Source organism: Saimiri boliviensis, chromosome 4 (genome assembly GCF_048565385.1).
Source record: "Saimiri boliviensis isolate mSaiBol1 chromosome 4, mSaiBol1.pri, whole genome shotgun sequence".
Lineage (NCBI taxonomy): Eukaryota > Metazoa > Chordata > Mammalia > Primates > Cebidae > Saimiri > Saimiri boliviensis.
Genome location: NC_133452.1, coordinates 122,607,894 through 122,630,903, shown reverse-complemented (window position 1 = coordinate 122,630,903; position 23,010 = coordinate 122,607,894). Strand labels below are relative to the sequence as shown.

Here is a 23,010-nt window from a genome sequence, read left to right as displayed (position 1 = left end):
TAGGAGAGCTTTCTATCAGTTAAGATAAGTGATCCACTGTTAATGCAATTGGAAACTATCATGAACTTTCAGACTCTGCATCCAAAGGATGACCTTCCTCTCACCGAGGATCTCTGACATCTTTGTGTATTGATCACACACCTGGAAAAGTGAACCTTTCACTGTTTTGACAAGTGTTGTGTTTTAGCAAAAAACTGGTAGAGAATAGAAGAATACTCTCCTTTTCTGTCAGCAGTAGAAAGATATGAAGGAAAGTCTACAGAGCTATCAATGATTTATTGGACCATTAAAAAACACCCAAACAATGGAAGTAGATGGCTCTTGTATTTCTTCCGATGTGAGGTTCACGCTTAGCTGGAGTCCTGAAATGTCTAAAAAAGCAAATGCTGCTGGCTGCACATAGATAACCATTAAAATGGTTGACTTCTTCTATTCCCAGACTTTCAATTATCTACGAGATGACTTTTGCGTGTTTAATTATTCCTAAGGAGACAGGTCTTTAAAATGTCTTTTCTAATAATTCCTTGTGAATCAGACTATGAAGAATAAAGTCTGACATCAAGATATGATGTTACAAGATAAAAGCCCAGAGAACAGACATGGACAATCAAGGAGGAATCATGAAAATAATAAAAAATATCAATGATAATCCAGGAAAAGGACTCCATATCTGATAAGAGTGAAATGAACACTACCTTTCCTTTCAGAGTTTCTCTTTAAAGGAAGAATGTAGTTACTTTTTTGTAATAGGTATGAATAAAAAAGAAAATAGGCAAAGGGCAAGTAAAAATTCTAAAATCCAGCAGGATGGAGGAGAGGGTAGCTAAGAAGCTGTTTTATTTATTTTTTGTTTTGTTTTAATTTAAATTTAGATGTTGGATTACTGCATATCTTTCTGTAATGACATTTTGATTCAATGTTTACTTTTATTTTACATTCACAATCTGCATCTGAAGTTAAATGACTTAACGCACTTGTCTTTAAGAATATAATGACTTATAATTGAAATAAACTGGCTTTTATTAAGAGCCACTACCAATTTTTGGTTTTTAACATTATCTGAATTGCATGTAAACAAATTTAAAATCAGAAATATTAGTCTTGGAATAAAGATGTATAAGACATGCTGGATAACGTATTTCAGAAGAATTTATTGAAGTAACTTATCACATGTGAAGAAGGCTTAAATTCCTTAAAATTGTTGAAAGAAAATAAGTGAAAAGGGATTAAAAAATAATGCAAGCAGTATTTATCAAAATTCCCCTCTCTTTTGCAGTTAAAAGATATCTCTCTCTTTTTCTTACTTTTCCCTAAAGTATAATAGTCTGTGAGCATATGATATTTTCTATATTAATTTATATTTACTTTTTGAATAGAGCCTCCATCCTAATTATCTTTGGATTCTCTGAGTCCATAGAAGTGCCTTGAAAATTGGATGTTTCATACAAGATTTTTACAAGTGACCCTGTTCTATGAAATCTAATCCTGCTTTTCCTCAGTCTCTTAGTTGTCTTTTAGGCCTCTTTCCCTGTGTTATGCTGCCTTAGAATCTTGATATTTTGCTATATTCAGCACAAGGGATCCCATTCAGAATAAATATTATATTATTATTCTAATATATTCATATATATATATATATGGCATAGTGCATAGGACAGTAGCTCACACAAGGTTATTTCTTTAAAAATTTGATAAATATGAGTTAAATTATTATTTGTCCTATAATTCACAGCTAATATTTGATTCTTAAGGTGTTCTAGGCTAGGAAATGTTCTCAAAATAATATCTCCTTCCCTTGTTGAAGGGAGAACTAAATTTTAGAGAAGCAGGCAATAAACTGAGGTGCTACTTTTTGAGCACATTGATCCAGGGAAGTGTACATAGAAAAGTATGTGGGGTTACTCTTGTCTATAAAGAAATTAAATGTAATTGGGGGAATTAAATAATAAAAAAATTGCAAAATAATAAGATATAGGTCAGCAAGATGGCAAAATAGGAATCCCCAGACCCTCCTTCTCCTGTGGAGACACAGATACAACAAAAATACATGAACCAATTTCCTTTGTCAGAAATTTAGAAAACAATTCAGAGGCTCCCACATGTCAGGTGATCATGAAGCCAGCCACATTAAAGCTGTAAGAAAAATGTATGGCATTCATTCATTTTAGGTCCCCTCCCCAACACAGCATGGCGTAATGAAGAGAAAACTTGCAGCTTCCAGTTTTTCCTTGAGAAGAGAAAGAGAAGACTAAAACATGTCCAGCATGCAGACTCTCTGGGGAGCTGTCTAACAGATTGGCTTTTTTTTTTTTTTTTTTTGACTCAGGAAAGGGTACCACATTGGGGATCACTGAGAAAAAAAGTGATGGTTTAAACTAATATGTGATCATTCACCACAGTCTCTTGCCCTGGCTTGGCATGGAATCAGAGAAAATTCTCACCTTCTATCTTCTCCCTAAGGAGATTAAAAATTGGGGCATGCATCCAGTGTTATGGCTTTTTGGGGATTTTGTCTCACCACTTTCTGTCTCACCTGTCTTAGAATGCTGATGGAACCTGGCTTACTCTCAATATCTGGGGGCTGTTGAGAACAAAAGAGTGTTGGGAGACTTACTCCTGCTTCAAAGGACCGAGGGTAAAGAAGACAGAGGCTGGTGTGGCTTGGTGGCCTCTCCCTCAGGAGGGAGTGGGTAAAAGAGTGGATCATGCACACAATGTTCTGGCTTTTCAGAATGCTGCCTGAGAGACTAATTTTTGTCTTGTTTGACTGATAATGCTAATGAGACTTGGCATACTCTAGAACTCTGAGGGCTTCTGAGAATAAGAGACATGGACGGATCCAGAGAACTTGTAGTACCATATACAGAAACCAAAGGAAGTAAGAGATTATGAGCTACTGGAAAATAAATCGGAAAATCACTTTAATTGGGAGGCTGTATGCACAAGTTCAGAGAAAACATATCCATAGGAAACATTTGAGAGGACCTCTCAGACTGATTGTTAAAGATCTTTCCCTGTACAAAAAGCCAGTCCAAAAAGACTAGAAGAAGTGAATGTTTTATTAAATGTGTGGATTCCACCACAAAATACAAAGCAAAGGAAGAAAGAGGAAAGCATAACATAATCAAAGGAACAAAATAAATCTCTGGGAGACAACCCTTTCTAAAGAGAGCTATCTGAATTACCTGACAAAAAATTCAAAATAATCATTTTGAAAATGATCAATGAGGACAGAAAAGCGATGCTGAACAAAATGAAAATATCAGAAAAGAGAGAAAATGTGAAAGGGAGCCAACCAAAAATTTCGGAGCTGAAAACTATAATTCCTGAATGTAAAAATTTATTATAGCAGTTCAACAGCATGCTTGGTCAGTCAGAAGACAGAATCATAAAATTCAAAGACAGATCACTTGGATGTCACAAAAGGAGAAAAGAGAAAGAAGAAAAAGCTTGTTCGTAGAAATAATGAATAAAAACTTCATAACTATGGGGAAGAAAGACACCCAGAATCAAGAAGCTAAAGTACCGCAACTGGAATGAACCTAAAAACATCCGCTCTGAGACGTATTATAGCCCAAAACAGAGAATTTTAAAAGATGCATGAAAAAGGTGACTTGTCATGTAAATGGGAGCTCCCATGAGACTATCAGTAGATTCATCCACAGAAACCTTGCACATCAGAAGGGAGAGGAGTGATATATTTAAAGTAAACATTTTTTTAAAGGAACCTGCAAAACAAGAATACTATTGCCACCAAAACTGTCCTTCAAGAATGAAGAACACTTTCACCATAAACAAAATTGAGGGATTTAATCATTAGATCTTCCTTACAAGAAATGTGAAAGGAAGTTTTTCAAGTTGAAATAGAAGGATACTAGACAACAACACAAAAGCTTATGAAAGTATAAATCTTGCTAATAAAGGCAGATATGTATACAAATATAGAATACTATAATACTGTAATCATGGTGTGTATATAACATTTGGAATTTTTTTGTTGTTGTATTGTTATTTTTATGGTTTTTATTCTGGATTATTTTCTTTTTAAAGATTTCAGCTTTTAGAGAAAGGGGGTACATGTGCATGTTTGTTACATGGGTTTATAGCATGTTAACCTTGGAATTTAGAAATTAAAGGACAAAAGTATAAAATTACTATAGTTGTAAAATATGTTAACATGTACACAATATAAAATGAGGTTTTTTTTGTCATTAATAACATAAAGTGTGTATGTAGGAGCAATAAAGAAATAGAGTTTTAGTATATCATTGAAGTTATTATCAGCTTAAAACATGTTGCTATAGCTATAAAATACTCTGTGTAAGCTTCATGGCAACCATAGAAAGTCTATAGAAGATACAAAAAACAAAAATGAAATCAAGTTATGTTACTATAATGTCAAAAAGGAAAAAAGCAAGAAAGGAAAGGAGATACAAGAAAACTTGTTCTACAAGAGGTTGACTTTAGATTTATATACAGTCAGAAAGTGAAAGTGTAGAAAAATATATTCCATGCTCATATTGTTAGGCTTTGTGTTCCCACTCAAAAGCTCGTCTTGAATTGTAATCTCCTTAATTCCCATAATCCCCACATGTCAAAAGAAAGACTAGATTGAGTTAATTTAATTGTGGGGATCATTTCCCCATGCTATTCTTGTGAAAGAGGGAATTCTCCCAAGATCTGATGGTTTTATAAGTCTTTGGTATTTTCTCCTGTGTTTATCCTTCCTCCTGCCACCTTGTGATGTAATAATACTTTACATTAACAAACTGAAAGATAAAAATCACAGAATCATCTCAATAAATGAAAAGAAGTCATTTTACAAAATTTGAACTCTTTCATGAAAAAGATAGTCAGCAAATTAGGATCAGGAGGAAATTAATTCAACAGAATATATATCATACTCAATGGTGAACACTTAAAGCTTTTCCTCCAAGATGAGGAACAAGATAAGAATGCCCACTCACAGCTTTTATTGAGCATAGTACTAGAAGTCCTGGCTGGAGCAGTTAGGCAGAAAAAAAAAGGCATCCAAATAAGCAAATAAGAAATAAAGAAGTAAAATTATCTTTGTTCACAGATGTATTTGACATACATGCACACATACACACACACAAAAACTGTTAGAGCTAACAAATTTAGCAAAATTTCAGGATACAAAAATCAGCCTGAAAATCAGTTACATTTCTATAGACTATTAACTATCATAAAAGTAAATTAAGAAAACAATTTTATCTATGATACATGAGAACGGTTAAAATAGTATAAGAATAAACTTAACCAAGAGGGCAAAAAACATGTTATTTAAAACTACAAAACATTCCTGAAAGAGAAAAGAAGGCACAAATAAATGGAAAGACTTTTTACATTCATGGAACATCACTAAAATGCCTATACTACCCAAAGTAGTCTACAGATTCAATATAATCTCTACAAAAATTCTGGAGACATTTTTACAAAAAATGAAAAAACAATCTTGGAACTCATGGGACCAAAAGATGCCAAACAGCCAAAACAATCTTGAGAAAGAATATCAAATGGGAGAGGTTTCCACTTCCTGACTTCACAGTATATTACAAAGCTATAATAATCAAAACTGGATGGTCCTGGCATAAAGACATGTATAACCAATGAAACATAATAGGCTATGAAAAATCTCATGCACACAGGGTCAAATGATCTTTGGAAAGGGTGCCACGAATACATATAGTGAATAGTCTTCAACAAATGGTCTTTGAAAAACTGGCCATTCACATGCAAAAGAGTGTCATTTAAAAATAAGCAAGCATTTGGCATATATCTAAAGATGTCTCGAGGCAGTAGAAAATTCAGAACTTAACTGTGGTACAGTCACTGAAAATGTAATAAAATGGAAAATATTCTATTTTCAACCAGGATGCTACACTGTTTTAATTTACAATATATAATTATATGGCATTAAAATTCTAATATGTCAGTCAAGTGGCAAATCTTAAGTAGGAATAGATAAGTATGTTCAATCTGATTATGTAACAATTACTCTAAAGAAAGTAGGAAATAGTACATGTTCCCAAGGATTGTCATTATTTTAAGAATGTCCCAGGAATTCTCTGTTAGTCACAAGTCAGTTCTTTTCCACTAGGAACTGAGAGACCCTGAGAGGACTTGAAATCTTTAGTTTTGATTAAGGCAGTTCCTGACAGGAAAACTACAGGAATATCTTAGATTGGAAACATTCTATTGATCATTATACTGACTATAATAGCAAAAGAATTAAGGCAAGTTCACATTCTAAGGAAGACTCTAGACCAGGCGTCCCCAAACTTTTTACACAGGGGGCCAGTTCACTGTCCCTCAGACTGTTGGAGGGCCGCCACATACTGTGCTCCTCTCACTGACCACCAATGAAACAGGTGCCCCTTCCTGAAGTGCGGCGGGGGGCTGGATAAATGGCCTCAGGGGGCCGCATGCGGCCCGTGGGCCATAGTTTGGGGACGCCTGCTTTAGACCACTTTCCACAATATTTTCCACACAGTAGGAAATTACTTTCAAGAAGGTAACCCCACTCATCCTCAGGAATCAGTTTGTTCAGCTCTATAATGATGTTGTCAATGTATCAATAAGAGAGTCAATAGTATGTTTTCCTTTGTTTCTTCTGAACTCCCTTTATTGTATGAGGAAATAATGGTATCATTTAAAAAGCAAGGATTTTGAAAACTGAAAAAAAAAAAAAAAGAATTGGGTCTTTGTCTTACATTGTATATAAAAAGCTACTCAAAGTTGATGAAAGACTTAAACTTAACACCCCAAACTATAAAACCCCAAGAAGAAAACATGGGGAAAATGCTTTCTTAGTTTTGGCAATGATTTCTTGGCTATGACACCAAAAGCACAGGCAACAAAAGCAAAAATAGGCAAGTGGGACTATGTCATACTAAAAAGTCTCTGTGTAACAAGGAAAACAATTAACAGAGTGAAAAGGCAACACACAGAATGTGAGAAAATATTTGCAAGCTGTGTGTTTGATAAGGGTTAGTATCCAAAACATGTTAGTAATTTATACAGCTTAATAGCAATGAACAAGCACACAAAACAGATAAACAAAACCCTGATATAACTTGATTAAAAAATAGGCAAAAGATTTGAATTGACATTTTTCCAAGTAAGACATACAGATGGCCAACAGGTATGTGAAAAAATGTTCACCATCTCCAATCATCAGGGAAATGCATATCAAAACCACAATGAAATATCTCATCATATTTGTTATGATGGCCATTATGCAAACTAGAAAATAGCAAGTCTTGGCGAGGATGTGGAGAAATGGAAATTTATGAGCACTGTTGGTCAGGATGTAAGATGATGCAACCAGTATGGAAAACAGTATGTGGTTTCTCAAAAAAAAAAAAATAAATAATAGAACTACCATCTGATCTAGCAATACCACTTCTGGGTACAGTGATCTACTGTACACATCAACTTTTGTTTGCTTAGTAATAGTTGCAATAGAATAAAAGAAAACATCATCTATCACGTTCTGCACATGTGTCCCAGAACTTAAAGTAAAATAAAAAACAAAACAAAAAATCAGATTAGAAATAAAAAAAGGAAAATATCATATAAAATGTTGTAAGACCACATAGTTTTGGTTAAAAGCATGGTCTATATAGTGAGAATGTCTGCGTTTGAATCCCTAAATAGCTGTGTGATCTTGGGCAGAACACTCAGCCTCTTTGTGCTTTAATTTTCCTCCTCTGTATTTGGAGATAATAATAGTATTTACTTCATATTTTGGTAATTATTAAATAATTTAAAATATGAAAAATGCTTAGAACGGTGTCTGGGACATAGCATTATATACTTTAGCTATTATTAGTAGTATTAAGAATAAATTTTTACTTTTTACTTTCAGAATTACGAAAAAGACCTCCAAATTAATATAGGTGGTTTTTTTTTTCCTTATCCAACCTAGAATATCACATTTGAGATTTAACTCCTTTGGTTTTACTCTGGCTTTGTTTTAGGTTTATGCACTGAAAAATACGATTTTGCATATAATGATTCTTTGAATATACTTAACAATCCCTACTAAGTTATAACGAGTAGAGGCAGAGCTGGAACACATTCTGATATTTTGTGCCAAAGTCCATGACTCTTAAAACTAAATAGCTTCAGCGCTCAAAATTTTCAGTTTTGTATCCTTATTCCACAAAACTCCATCTTCCTCCCACTTTAATAATAGAGGAAAAGGCAGAAGCAGAAGGTATAATTCACAACTGGAAGCCACCTTTAGGTATTCTTTTTTTAAAATTTTTTTTATTGCATTTTAGGTTTGGGGGTACATGTGATGAACATGCAAGACTGTTGCATAGGTACACACACGGCAGTGTCGTTTGCTGCCTTCCATCCCCTCACCTGTATCTGTCATTTCTCCCCATGCTATCTCTTCCCACCTCCACACCCCCCGCCCCTCCGCCATTTCCCCCCAACGGACCCCAGTGTGTAGTGCTCCCCTCCCTGTATCCACGTGTTCTCATTGTTCAACACCCGCCTATGAGTGAGAATATACGGTGTTTGATTTTCTGCTCTTGTGTCAGTTTGCTGAGAATGATGGTTTCCAGGTTCATCCATGTCCCTACAAAGGACGTGAACTCATCGTTTTTGAGGGCTGCATAATATTCCATGGTGTATATGTACCACATTTTCCCTATCCAGTCTATCATCGTTGGGCATTTGGGTTGGTTCCAGGTCTTTGCTATTGTAAACAGTGTTGCAATGAACATTCGTGTGCACGTGTCCTTGTAGTAGAATGATTTATAATCCTTTGGATATATACCTAGTAATGGGATTGCTGGGTCAAATGGGATTTCTATTTTTAGGTCCTTGAGGAATCGCCACACTGTCTTCCACAATGGTTGAATTAATTTACCTTCCCACCAACAGTGTAAAAGTGTTCCTATTTCTCCACATCCTCTCCAGCATTTGTTGTTTCCTGATTTTTTAATAATCACCATTCTAACTGGTGTGAGATGGTATCTCAATGTGGTTTTGATTTGCATTTCTCTGATGACCAGTGATGATGAGCATTTTTTCATATGTTTGTTGGCCTCCTGTATGTCTTCTTTTGTAAAGTATCTGTTCATATCCTTCGCCCATTTTTGAATGGGCTTGTTTGTTTTTTTCTTGTAGATCTGCTTTAGTTCTTTGTAAATTCTGGATATCAGCCCCTTGTCAGATGGGTAGGCTGCAAAAAATTTTTCTCATTCTGTTGGTTGCCGATTCACTCTACTGACTGTTTCTTTTGCCGTGCAGAAGCTGTGGAGTTTGATTAGGTCCCATTTGTTTATTTTTGCTTTTGTTGCCATTGCTTTTGGCGTTTTGGTCATGAAGTCCTTGCCTACACCTATGTCCTGAATGGTTTTGCCTAGATTTTCTTCTAGGGTTTTTATGGTGTTAGGTCTGATGTTTAAGTCTTTAATCCATCTGGAGTTAATTTTGGTGTAAGGTGTCAGGAAGGGGTCCTGTTTCTGCTTTCTGCACATGGCTAGCCAGTTTTCCCAACACCATTCATTAAGCAGGGAGTCCTTTCCCCATTGCTTGTTTTTGTCAGGTTTGTCGAAGATCAGATGGTTGAGGGTATGTTGTATTTCCTCTGGTATTCTTTTTCAGACAAGATCCTGCCAGGACTTGGAGAAAAGAGGGCATATGCCATAGAGATTGGCCCCTGGAGGCTGTAATATACCATAACTCTGGGACTGAAATGCATCTGAGAGAATCTAACCACATACAGCTTCCACATGAGTGAACATATTGAGCTGTGGGGTGAACACTGTTAGAAAACACTGATTCACCCAGGCTTAGGAGCACTTGAGTTGGGCTGAACTTATGGAAGCAGCAAGTTATAAAAGCATGTGACAGCAAGGAACAGTCACTGAGGCTTTAGAGTGCCTACATGCATTCTGTCTTTACCACCCTAAAATTAGCAGACGATTTTCCACTGAAATAATAAATTCTACTCTCCTGTGTTAGTCTCTGTGTGTGCATGTGCATTACTTGGGGTATTCTGATCCCTATTTCATTTGATCAGCCTATAGAGCAAGGTGACTGATTTGTCAAAGATGCTATAAATATGTCATATTTATCATTTTCAACAACAAAAAGATATTTATTAAGCACTTACTGAATTCTATTTGTTAAAAATGTGATTCATTAATGTAGAAGTTAATTAATGTAGAATATTTTATGCTAGTCATAAGAAAACAGAACTTTCAATATAAAAAATGGGTGATTATAAGGAGTTAGTAAAGAAATAGTCATACTGAATGCTTTACATGTTTCACTATAAGTGATTCATATGTATTTTACTGCGTGACTATTCCATGTCTTGAATCTAAATATGTAGCCCTCTCGGGATTCACAATTTATTTGTTCACAAAAAACATTTATGTTTTAAAACATAAAAACAATTTTATTCCTACCCTAACAACCCACTTGAACAATTTTGAGTTGCTTACAGTAGCAAATGATGAACAGTATGGTGCATTATAAAGAAACATAAAAGCGCTGGGAAACCGAGCCTGAGGTCAAGTCTCCTATCTTCTCACTATAAAATTCTGGGCAAATAAGATACTCAGTATCCCTCAGCTGCAGAAAAGAGATAATCATTCTACCTTTTTAGGCTTCTTGCAGATATTAAATGAGATAATATTTAAGGCCATATTTTGGAAAATATAATACGCTTATACAAATGTTATATGTTATTATGTGCTTCTTTTGGAAGCCTACATATACTCAAAAGAGACAATATAAAATAAATGGAAATAAAATGAAATTTCCAATTCATTAAGGCAGTGCATAGTGGCAGCATTAATGTCTACCAAAATTAGAACTCTAATTATACAAATTAATTCTCCATGATGATCAAATGAACCAGAAATTCTTTAACTTATGTATTGCAATAAAGATAGACTAAGAAGCGTGTAACCAACCACATCATTAAAACTGAAAGAATTCAGCACATTTCCCTGTCTCCAGAAGGACAGACATTCTCTATTCTTTTAATTTAGACTCATTTGATGTTTCTAAGAGAAATTTTCTGGCCAATTCAGATCTGAAAGACTGGGAATGACCTTTTTTTAAATTTTATTTAACAGCACAACTACTGTCATATCCTATAAAAACGTTAAGTTTTTAAAGCAAATTGTTCTATTTGCTAATGTTTCCCCACTATGAAGTTGTTTTTTTTTTAAATCAAGCACAATATATTAAATCCAAAGTGTGAATGGAAAACAGTTTATTGTTAAATTTGATGATACTTTTTTTTTTTTTTTTTTGGTCTTGTTACCCAGGCTGGAGTGCAATGGCGCGATCTCGGCTCACCGCAACCTCCGCCTCCTGGGTTCAGGTAATTCTCCTGCCTCAGCCTCCTGAGTAGCTGGGATTACAGGCACGCACCACCATGCCCAGCTAATTTTTTGTATTTTTAGTAGAGACGGGGTTTCACCATGTTGACCAGGATGGTCTCGATCTCTTGACCTCGTGATCCACCCGCCTCGGCCTCCCAAAGTGCTGGGATTACAGGCGTGAGCCACCATGCCCTGCCTTGATGATACTTTTATAGTGACAGGCAACATTAAATATATTTATTTATCCCTAAAGTATGAGTTGAATTTTCTGGTGCTTTGTTGAGAGTTTTTATAGGGAATCTGTTCAATTAAGAAATATTATTACTGCTTTTTAAATTGTAATTTAGGTTCTGGGGTACATGTGCAGATCATGCAGGATCATTGCATAGGTACATACATGGCAAGGTAGTTTGCTGCCTTCATCCCCACATCACCTATATATGGTATTTCTCCCCTCATTATCCCTTCCCATTCTCCCCGCCCAGCTCTCCCTCACCTAGCCACCCACTACTGACCGCAATGTGTGATGCTCCCCTGTGTCCACATGTTTTAATTGTTCAACACCCACCTATGAGTGAGAACATGCAGTGTTTGGTTTTCTGTTATTGTGTCAGTTTGCTGAGAATGATGTTTTCTAGATTCATCCAAGTCCCTATGAAGGACACAAACTCATCGTTTTTTGTGGCTGCATAGTATTCCATGGTGTATATGTGCCACATTTTCTTTATCCAGGCTATCAATAACAGACATCTGGGTTGGTTCCAGGTCTTTGCTATTGTAAATAGGGCCACAGTGAACATACATGTGCATGTGTCTTCATAATAGAATGATTTATAATTCTTTGGATATATACCCAGTAATGGAATTGCTGGGTCAAAAGGAATTTCTATTTCTAGGTCCTTGAGGAATTGCCACACTGTCTTCCACAGTGGTTGAACTAATTTACACTATCACCAACAGTGTAAAAATGTTCCTATTTTTCCACATCCTCTCTAGCATCTGTTGTTTCCAGATTTTTTAATGCTTGCCATTCTAACTGGTATGAGATGGTATCTCAATGCAGTTTTGATTTGCATTTCTCTAATGACCAGTGATGATGAACATTTTTTCATGTTTGTTGGCCTCATCAATGTCTTCTTTTGTAAAGTGTCTGTTCATGTCCTTTGCCCACTTTTGAATGGGTTTGTTTGTTTTTTTCTTGTAAATCTGTTTTAGTTCTTTGTAGATTCTGGATATTAGCCCTTTGTCAGACGGGTAGATTGCAAAAATTTTTTCCCATTCTGTTGGTTGTTGGTTCACTCTAATGATTGTTTCTTTTGCTGTACAGAAGATCTGGAGTTTAATTAGATCCCATTTACCTATTTTGGCTTTTGTTGCCATTGCTTTTGGTGTTTTAGCCATGAAGTCCTTGCCTGTGCCTATGTCCTAAATGGTTTTGCCTAGGTTTTCTTCTAGGGTTTCTATGGTGTTAGGTCTTACATTTAGATCTTTAATCCATCTGGAGTTAATTTTAATGTAAGGTTTCAGGAAGGGATTCACTTTCTGCTTTCTGCACATGGCTAGCCAGTTTTCACAACATCATTTACTAAACAGGGAATCCTTTCCCTATTGCTTGTTTTTGTCAGGTTTGTCAAAGATTGGATGGTTGTAGATATGTTGTGTTGCCTCTGAGGCCTCTGTTCTGTTCCATTGGTCTATGTCTCTGTTTTATTACCAGTACCATGCTGTTTTGATTACTGTGGCCTTGTAGAATAGTTTGAAGTCAGGCAGCATGATGCCTCCAGCTTTGTCCTTTTTGTTTAGGTTTTTTTTTTTTTGGCTATGTGGGCTCCCTTTTGGTTCCATATGAAGTTTGAAGTGTTTTTTTTTTTTTCCAGTTCTGTGATGAGGTCCATTGTAGCTTGATGGGGATAGAGTTGAATCTGTAAATTACTTGGGGCAGTATCGCCGTTTTCACCATGTTGATTCTTCCCAACCATGAGCATGGGATGTTTTTTCATCTGTTTTTGTCCTCTCTTATTTCATTGAGCAGTGGTTTGTAGTTCACCTTGAAGAGGTCCTTTACATCCTTTGTTAGTTGTATTCCTAGGTATTTTATTCTCTTTGTAGCAATTATGAATGAGAGTTCACTTTTGATTTGGCTCTTTGTTTGTCTGGTATTGGTGTATAGAAATGCTTGTGATTTCTGCACATTGATTTTGTATCCTGAGGCTTTGCTGAAGTTGTTTATCAGTTTCAGGAGATTTTGAGCTGAGATGATGGGGTCTTCTAAATATACAGTCATGTGATCTGTGAATAGAAACAGTTTGATTTCTTCTCTTCCTATTTAAATACACTTTATTTCTTTCTCTTGCCTGATTGCCCTGGCTAGAACTTCCAATACTATATTGAATAGGAGTGGTGAGAGAGGGTATCCTTGTCTTGTGCCAGATTTCAAAGGGAATGCTTCCAGTTTTTGCTCATTCGGTATGATACTGGCTGTGGGTTTGTCATAAATTGCTTTTATTATTTCGTGATACGTACCATCGATGCCTAGTTTATTGAGGGTTTTTAGCATAAAGGGCTTTTGAATTTTGTTGAAGGCGTTTTCTGCATCTATTGAGATAATCATGTGGTTTTTGTCTTTGGTTCTGTTTATGTGATGGATTACATTTATAGACTTGCATATGTTGAACCAGCGTTGCATCTCCAGGATGAAGCCTATTTGATCAAGACGAATAAGCTTTTTGATTGGCTGTTGCATTCTATTTGCCAGTATTTTATTGAAGATTTTTGTGTCGATGTTCACCATGGATATTGGCCTGAAGTTTTCTTTTTTAGTTATGTCTCTGCCCGGTTTTGGTATTAGGATGATGTTGGTCTCATAAAATCAGTTGGGGAGGATTCTCTCTTTTTGTATTGTTTGGAATAGTTTCCGAAGGAATGGTACCAGCTCCTCTTTGTAACTCTGATAGAATTTGGCTGTAAACCAGTCTGGACCTGGGCTTTTTTCTGTTGGTAGGCTATTAATTGCTGCCTCAACTTCAGCTCTTGTTATTGGTCTATTTAGGGATTCAACTTCTTCCTGGTTTAGTCTGGGGAGACTGTGAGTGTCCAGGAATTTATCCCTTTCTTCCAGATTTACCTGTTCGTGTGCATAGAGTTGTTTGTAGTAATCTCTGATGGTAGTTTGTATTTCTGTGGAATCGGTGATGATGTCCCCTTTATCATTTTTTATTGCATCTTTTTGATTCTTCTCTCTTTTCTTTTTTAATAGTCTGGCTAGCAGTCTATCTATTTTGCTGATCTGTTCAAAAAACCGCTTCCTGGATTTGTTGATTTTTTTGAAGAGTTTTTTGTGTTTCTATCTCTTTCAGTCTGCTCTGATCTTAGTTATTTCTTGTCTTCTGCTAGCTTTTGAGTTTTTTTGATCTTCCTCCTCTAACTCTTTCAATTTTGATGATAAGGTGTCGATTTTAGACCTTTCCTTGTTTCTTATGTGGGCATTTATTGCTATGAATTTCCCTCTAGACACTGCTTTGAATGTGTCTCAGAGATGCTGGTATGTCATGTCTTCATTCTCATCAGTTTTGAAGAACATCTTTTGTCACTACCAGACCCACCCTGTAAGAGCTCCTGAAGGAAGCACTAAACACAGAAAGGAAAAACCAGTACCAGCCACTGCAAAAAAGAACCAAATGGTAAAGACCAATGATGCAATGAAGAAATCATGCCAACCAAAGGGCAAAACAACCAAGCAGTAATAAAATCATAGGATCAAATTCACACATAACAATATTAACATTAAATGTAAATGGACTAAATGCCCCAATCAAAAGGCACAGACTGGCAAATTGGATAAAAAGCCAAGAACCATTGGTGTGCTGTAATCAGGAAACCCATCTCATGTGCAAAGATACACATAGACTCAAAATGAAGGGGTGGAAGAAGATTTACCAAGGAAATGGAGAGCAAAAAAAATAGGGGTGGCTATTCTAGTCTCTGATAAAACGAACTTTTAACCAACAAAAAAGAGACAAAAAAGGGTGTTACCTAATGGTAAAAGGATCAATACAACAAGAAGAGCTAACTATCCTAAACATATATGCACCCAATACAGGAGTACCTAGATACATCATGCAAGTCCTTAATGACCTACAAAGAGACTTAGACTCTCTCAGAAAAATAGTGGGACACTTTAACACCCCACTGTCAATATTAGACAGATCAATGAGACAGAAAATCAACAAGGAAATCCAGGACTTGAATGTAGATTTGGACCAAGCAAACTTAATAGACATTTACAGAACTCTTAACCCCAAATCCACAGAATATACATTCTTCTCAGCACCACATCATGCTTACTCTAAGTCGACCACATAATTGGAAGTAAATTACTCCCCAGCAAATGCAAAAGGAAGGAAATCATAACAGTCTCACAGACCACAGTGCAATCAGATTAGAACTCAGGATTAAGAAACTAACTCAAAACCATACAACTTCATGGAAACTGAACAACTGGTTCCTGAATGTAGACTGGATAAATAAAGAAATGAAGGCAGAAATAAGGATGTTCTTCAAAACCAATGACTACTGCTTAGTAACATAAAAAAATACTTATTTGAAATACTGAGGGCACAATTAGTGTTTGGAACTGGATATCTGCATACCTACCTGAGAGGCGTGGGAAGTATCTGTGTCTTTCTTCTGTACTGGAGATTTTCCGTCTGCAGTAATTTCAATCATACAAATAACTCCAGGACTGCCAACAGGCATTGTGTAGCTAAACATAAAACAGAAGAGGCCATTATTATATGTGTTATTGGCAAGAAAGGCATAACTTCACACGTGGATAGTAAGTACTTCTTAAGAGAGGTACTTTCTGGATCACAACAATCCTGAAATATGGCTCCAGCCAAGTGTGGACATTTTCAAGTAGATAAAAGATGTATTTCTTTTCTAACATTATATTTTATTTTCCTTCTCTCCTACTGACTTTAAAACTGGACTTGGAATGCTTTCAGGAAGTTAAACCTCCCACAAAACGAAAAAAGCTTCTTGTATATAAGTAGGTATTGATAAATTTTAAGTGCTAACTGTGGTTGACATATGGTCTCACTCATGTAGGAGATTGCTGGACAAGTAACATCTATGTTAAATGATGCTAAACTCCCTAGGTAGAAATTTCCCCTCACTGGCCTACAGGGAAATTGAAATGGAATAAGAAATGAAAGGCTGCACACCCCTGAGCAGTGAGATTGCACTGTAATACAGTAATCAGAACTCAGAAAGCATGCTGTTAATGTAGCAGCTTGTACTGTGTCTTAGAGATAAAGAAAAGTATAAGATTAAGGGAATTTATAGAATGAATAGCAGAAATGGTTAATACACAACTGAAAATTTATCAGGGGTTATAAAATGATGCAATTATATGAAAAGGTACCTATACTAAGGTACGTCGCATACATACTTTTAAAACAGTTTATTTAGAATTTTAAAGAAAATCCAAACAATATTACCCTGGTACCTGCCATATTGTAGCAATAGTAACTTGCATTGGATGAAGTTTATTTCATAGAGATAATACAAGTATGTTTACTGAGATTAACAGTGGCTGTTTCTGCATACTGAGAGTGTAGATGATTTAATTTCTCATTTTTGCTTATTTGTATTTTTCACATTTTGAACAACGATCACACTTAATTTTTATTTTTTATTTTAACCAGACTTTCTTTTTTGCCTGGGCCTGAGTAGTTTTCCAGGACATGGGACTTTCAGTTTTAAAACCAGAGTCATTCCTCGCAGACCAGGAGAAGCTGGTCATTTTATTTTTAAAACAAAAAGTCAATTTTATTAAACAATTATTGGTTAAATAGTTTAGTACTATTTTTTCTTAAAATAATTTTGTTGACTTAGTTGAATGAAAAAAACAAAAACAAAAACAAACCCTAAGCTCCTTCTTTCCTTTGCTGCTCTTAAAGGTACAGCTGTGGGCTGGTTCCTTCTCCCCGCCTGCTAGGTAATACGAATCTGACACAGTCCTTCCAGTAAATCATTCCACTACCTTTTTGGCTTCCACTCTAATTTACCAAGGTCATTTCTAATTCTGATCAGGTTACAGTTAAAATTTTTGAATTCTGTAGTTTCCCATTTAGTGTGAATTGTGTGTTGTAAAAATATGTGAAGCACATTTGCTATCAGTGTGGATACGGCCAGGTTGATATATGTGGATGATTTTATATTGGAGATGGAGAGAACTGCTCTCAGGGAATGCACAAGATTTCTGCTTGTTTCATTCAGAGCTTGTTGAAATCTGACCTGGAACCGAAGCTCCACCAAAGGAAGCTATTCTACTCTGTTAGCTTTCTGTTATTCCTTCTTTTCTCCCTCTGACCCTTCCACAAACGATAGTTTATATTATGTGCCGGGTTTATGTACTATGTTGGAAATTGTTCTGCTAAGTCTCTCACAATTTTTTCCACATGTTAATTCATATCATGTTTATTTTAATGATCTCTCATGTTTACTTACAGACCAAATTGTTTCATAAGAAAAAAAAAACCCCTATAAACAAACGAGATATTATGCCACATAAATCGTTTGTGGAAGAGACTAAGTGCATATCCTTTATGCCTCTCAAGTATTGCTGAGGCCAGCCGAGTATAATGATTTAAAGACTTAAGGATCATATTTTGAGATAATCCATTGACTGGCTGAGTGATCTTAGGCAAACCACTTAACCTTTCTTCCCTGAAGTGTGATTATGCACAGAAAGGAGATAATCATTCTAAGCTCATAAATGGTTAGTGAGAATCACATTATTTAATGTACCTAAATCATTCAGTGCTAATATTAAAATCCAAGTTAAAGCAATTATTTGCTGACTAGACAGGGATCTCTAAAGAGATTTTTGTAAAAATAAATTACACAGTCAAGTTGAAGTGTTCATCCACTTCTACTGATATTGCTCACAATGAAATTCAAAATCAAATACTCAAGTTGCATTATTTTAAAAGCTAAAACTCGGTGAAACAGACTTTTTTTTTCAGTTTCCTTAACATTTTTGTACTTTAGATTTATAATCTTCAGTTATGCTAAGCAATAGCGGAGGAAACATTCTGATTTCGCGGACAATTTATTTGTGGATTTTTAGAGGACCTGCCCAAATGGAGGTTCAGCTTATCTAAAACAAATGAAAGCCCTGTAAAAATGTGAAAAAAGAAGAGTGCATTGCTTAATTAATTAAATCAAGTATTTTAAATAATTTGTCCAGCTCTTAAACAAGAGCTATAGAATAATAATAACACAGAGAGGTATTTGTGTGAAATAGGAAAAGGAATACATGTAATTCAAGTTACATAATATAATTTTAATAAAAATATGCATAGGATAATACCAGAGCTACTTTTACTAATATTAACAGTGGCTATGCCTGTTTGCTAGTGATATGGGAGGTGGGCAGGAAAATGCTGTGTAGAGAAGGGCAAGTTCCCTGGTGAGGCTCCATCCTTGGGCCTGTGCCCACAGACCTAAATGAGAACAGGCACTCCTGTTTTTGTGCCCAAATGTTGCATTTTCCATGACCACTCTGGCCCACCACACCTCCCATCCTGTGCTGATAGAAACCTGAGACCTTAGCAGGCACACACAGAACAAGCTGAAGGTTGAGACCAGCAGACTAGGAGACCAGCCATGGGAATGATGTAGCAGAGAAAGACAGAAGAGGAGGGATGTCTGGATGCGAAGGGGAATTTGGCCGGGGGCGATCAGAGAAGAGTTCAGCTGCTGTATGGCTCGACTCCAGGGGAAGACCATCTTCGCACTCCATTCCCCCTTTCAGCTCCCATCCATCTTGTTGAGAGCCACCTCCATCCCTCAATTAAACCTTGCATTTTTCCTTTAAGCTTGTGTATCATGTGAATCTTCTGGGACACTGGGCAAGAGCTCAGGAAACAGAAGTGCTCTGCACTTCTTCCTGGCATCACACTGGCCCGCTGGCCTTACAATAAGACAGAGGGTCCATTGAGCTGATTAACACAAAAGCCGTCTGCAGATAGCAAAGCTAAAGGAGCACACTGTAACATATGCCCACTTGGGCTTTGGGAGTCAGACACCCACTTCTAGATGCTACTGAGGGATTGAGAGCCCAAAGCACTCGCCCTGGCCTCTATACCTGAACATCTGCATACCACTCCTAGGGGTTTGAGCTGCAGGATTACCACACAGGTGAGTCACATCCCTGTTGCACATCCTGTGAGGGTAATTTGGGAACTTTCCTGTTTCACTAGGAATGAAGATGTGTGTGTGTGTGTGTGTTTGTGTGTGTGTGTGTGTGTGTGTGTGTGTGTGTGTGTGTGTGTGTGTGTAGAGATGGGGTCCCACTATGTTGCCTAAGCAGGTCTTAAACTTTTGGGCTTAAGTGGTCCTCCTGCCTTTGCCTCCCAAAGATCTGGGATTATAGGCATGAGCCTTTGCACCTGGCCTGAGGATGATTTTTAAATTGTGTCTTTTGCTTATTTGTGTTTTCTAAACTTTGGACACTGAATATATGTTTTTAAATCTTATCTCTTAAGAAAAAAATTCAGCTTTTATTAAAAAACAAGAATTAAATAATTTCCCAACATTTTTCTGTTTCCTGGATTCCATGCCTTCCTTCTAGGTACATCTATGTACGTAATAGCCAAGATATGGAAGTAAGCTAAGTTTTCATCAGTAGACAAATGGATAAAGAAAATGTGAGACATAGACACAGTGGAGTACTGTTCAGCTCTAAAATACAATGAGATGCTGTCATTTGCAGCAACGTGGATAGAACTCGAGATCATTATGTTAGGTAAAATAAATCAGGCCTAGAAAGACAAACTTTCTCACTTGGTTGTGGGAGCTAAAAATTAAAACAATTGAACTCATGAACATAGATAGAATAATTACCAGAGGCTGGGAAGTATAGTAGGAATCTGGGGGGTTGTCAGGACTGTTACTGGGTACAAAAATATAGTTAGAATGAATAAGAGCTACTATTTGATTGCACAACAGGTGACTATAGTCAATAATGACTTAATTGTACACTTTAAATAATAACTGGATTATTTGTAACACAAAGGATACATGCTTGTGTTGATGGATACCCCATTTAAACTGCTGTGATTTACACATTATCTGTGTCAAAACATCCCATATACTCCATAAATAAAGATATCCACTACAGACCTGCAAAAATTAAATATTTAAAATTAAAAACAAATTCCTCAAACTTTGGAAAATTTTTACCTGAATCATCTTGAATATTGCTTTTTGGTATTCTCTGAATAATATGGTCTGTCTGCGTTCGAACTCAAATCTCATCTTGAATTGTAGTTCCCATAATACCCACGTGTCATGGGATGTAATTCAGTCATGGAAGTGGTTACCTCTATGCTGTTCTTCTGATGGTGAGTGAGTTTTCATGAGATCTGATGGTTTATAAGGGGCTCTTCCCCTCTTTGCTCTGCACTTCTTCCTGCCATCATCTGAATAAGGGCATGTTTGCTTCCCCTTCTGCCGTAATTGTAAATTTCTGGAGGCCTCCCCGGAAATTTAATTGAAAGTTCCATGCAGAACTTTCAATTAAACTTCTTTCCTTTATAAATTAGCCAGTCTGGTACAGTCCTTTATAGCAGCATGAAGATGGACTAATACACTGAAATCTCTATTTGTAGAACTTATGTTAGACATTTTATGGAAGCCTGTTAAGCTGTCCTCTGAGTTTCTTAATCTTGTTTTTACTCTTTAAAAAACTTCTTAATTTTTCTGTCTGGTAGTCTTCTTAGCTGTCATTTTTTTCTTCAACTGTTTTTAGACTACAGTTGATCCTATCTACTGAGTTTTAAATGTCTATGAATTTTTTATTCTCAAAATTTGTTGTTTTTTATTTCTGGCTATGATTTTATAATTTTCCCCATATTTTAACTGATATTTTAATATACTTTATTATAAAATGTTATTTTTAATCAAAAATATTGGAATTTAGTTTCCACTCTTTATATAAGCAGCAATACGTGTTATTAAAGTTGTAATCATTTTTTAAAAGCTTTTAGATTCAGAGGTACATGTTGCAGTTTATTATGTAGGTAAATTGTGTGTCCTGGTATATAGATTATTTCATCACCCAGGTAATAAGCATAGCACTATTAGGTAGTCTTTTTGACTCTCACTGTCCTAATACCCTCCACCCTCAAGTAGGCTCCAGAGTCTGTTGTTCCCTTCTTTGTGTTCCCTTTGAGCTAAGCACTTAATGTTTATCTCCCACTTATAAGTGAGATCATGTAGTATTTAGTTTTCTGTTCCTGCATGAGTTCACTTAGAATAATGGCCTTCAACTCCATCCATTTTGCTGCAAAAGACATGATCTCCTTTTTTTATGGTTGTGTAGTATTCTATGGTATATATTTACCACATTTTCTTTATTCAATCTACCACTAATAGGCATTTAGGTCGATTCCATGCCTTTGCTATTGTGAATAGTGCTGTGATGAACTTATGTGTGCAATATGTCTTTTTGGCTGAACAATTTTTATTTCTTTGGGCATGTAACCAACAGTGGGATTACTGGGTCCAATGGTAATTCTGTTTTAAGTTTTTTGGGAAATGGCCAAACTGCTTTTCACAATGGCTGAACTAATTTATATTCCCACCAGCAGTGTATAAGAGTTCCTGTTTCTCTACAACCTTTCCAGCATCTGTTATTTTTTGACCTTTAATAATAGCCATTCTTACTAGTGTCAGATGGTTTCTCATTGTGGTTTTGATTTAAGTTTCTCTAATAATTAATAATGTTGAACATTGTTTTATATGTTTGTTGGTCACATGTATGTCTTATTGTCTGTTAAATTCTGTTGAGTTCTTTGCCCACTTTTTAATAAGGTTGTGTTTGGTTTGTTAATCTAAGTTTCTGATAGAATCTAAGTATTAGACCTTTGTCAGATGCATAATTTAAAACATTTTTTTTCCATCTTGTAGGTTGCCTGTTTATTCTGTTTGTAGTTTCTTTTGCTTTTTCAGAAGCTCTTTAGTTTAATTAGGTCTTTGTCATTTTTTGGTTTTGATGCTATTGCTTTTGATGTCTTTGTCATGAAATCTTTGCCAGGGCTCATATTTAGAATGGTATTTTCTAGGTTATCTTCCAGAGTTTTTATAGTTTTATTTGTCTATAATCCATCTTTAATTGACTTTATATACAGTGTAAGTTTATATCTTCTGCATATGGCTAGCCAGTTATCCCTGCACCATTGATTGAATAGGGAGTCCCTTCCCATTGCTTCTGTTTGTCAACTTTATTGAAGATCAGATGGTTGTAGGTGTGTGGCATTATTTTTGGGGTCACTATTCTGTTCCATAAGTCTATGTTTCTGTTTTTGTACAAGTACCATGCTGTTTGGTTACTGTAGGCTTGCAGCATAGTTTGAAGTTGGGCAACATAATGCCTCTAGCTTTGCTGTTTTTGCTTAGGATTGCCTTGGCTATACTTGCTTTTTATTGGTTCTATATGAGTTAAATTTTTTTTTTCTAATTTTCAGAAGAATGTCATCTGTAGTTGGGTAGAAATAGAATTGAATCTGTAAATTGCTTTGGGTAGTATGGCCATATTAACAATACTGATTCTTCTGAA

At 35.9% G+C, this 23,010-nt stretch overlaps 1 protein-coding gene across 1 annotated transcript in view; it reads right to left on the bottom strand.

Annotated features, from left to right (window-relative positions):
• Window positions 1-16,141, bottom strand: part of LOC141584329 (protein eyes shut homolog) — a 254,903-nt gene extending 238,762 nt beyond the window's left edge. Inside the window, exon 1 of the mRNA XM_074398129.1 lies at window positions 16,038-16,141. Within this exon, the coding sequence (XP_074254230.1) occupies window positions 16,038-16,139 (102 nt within the window). The 5' untranslated portion in view covers window positions 16,140-16,141. The remainder of the gene's footprint in view (window positions 1-16,037) is intronic.
• Between the last annotated feature and the right edge of the window lie 6,869 nt (window positions 16,142-23,010).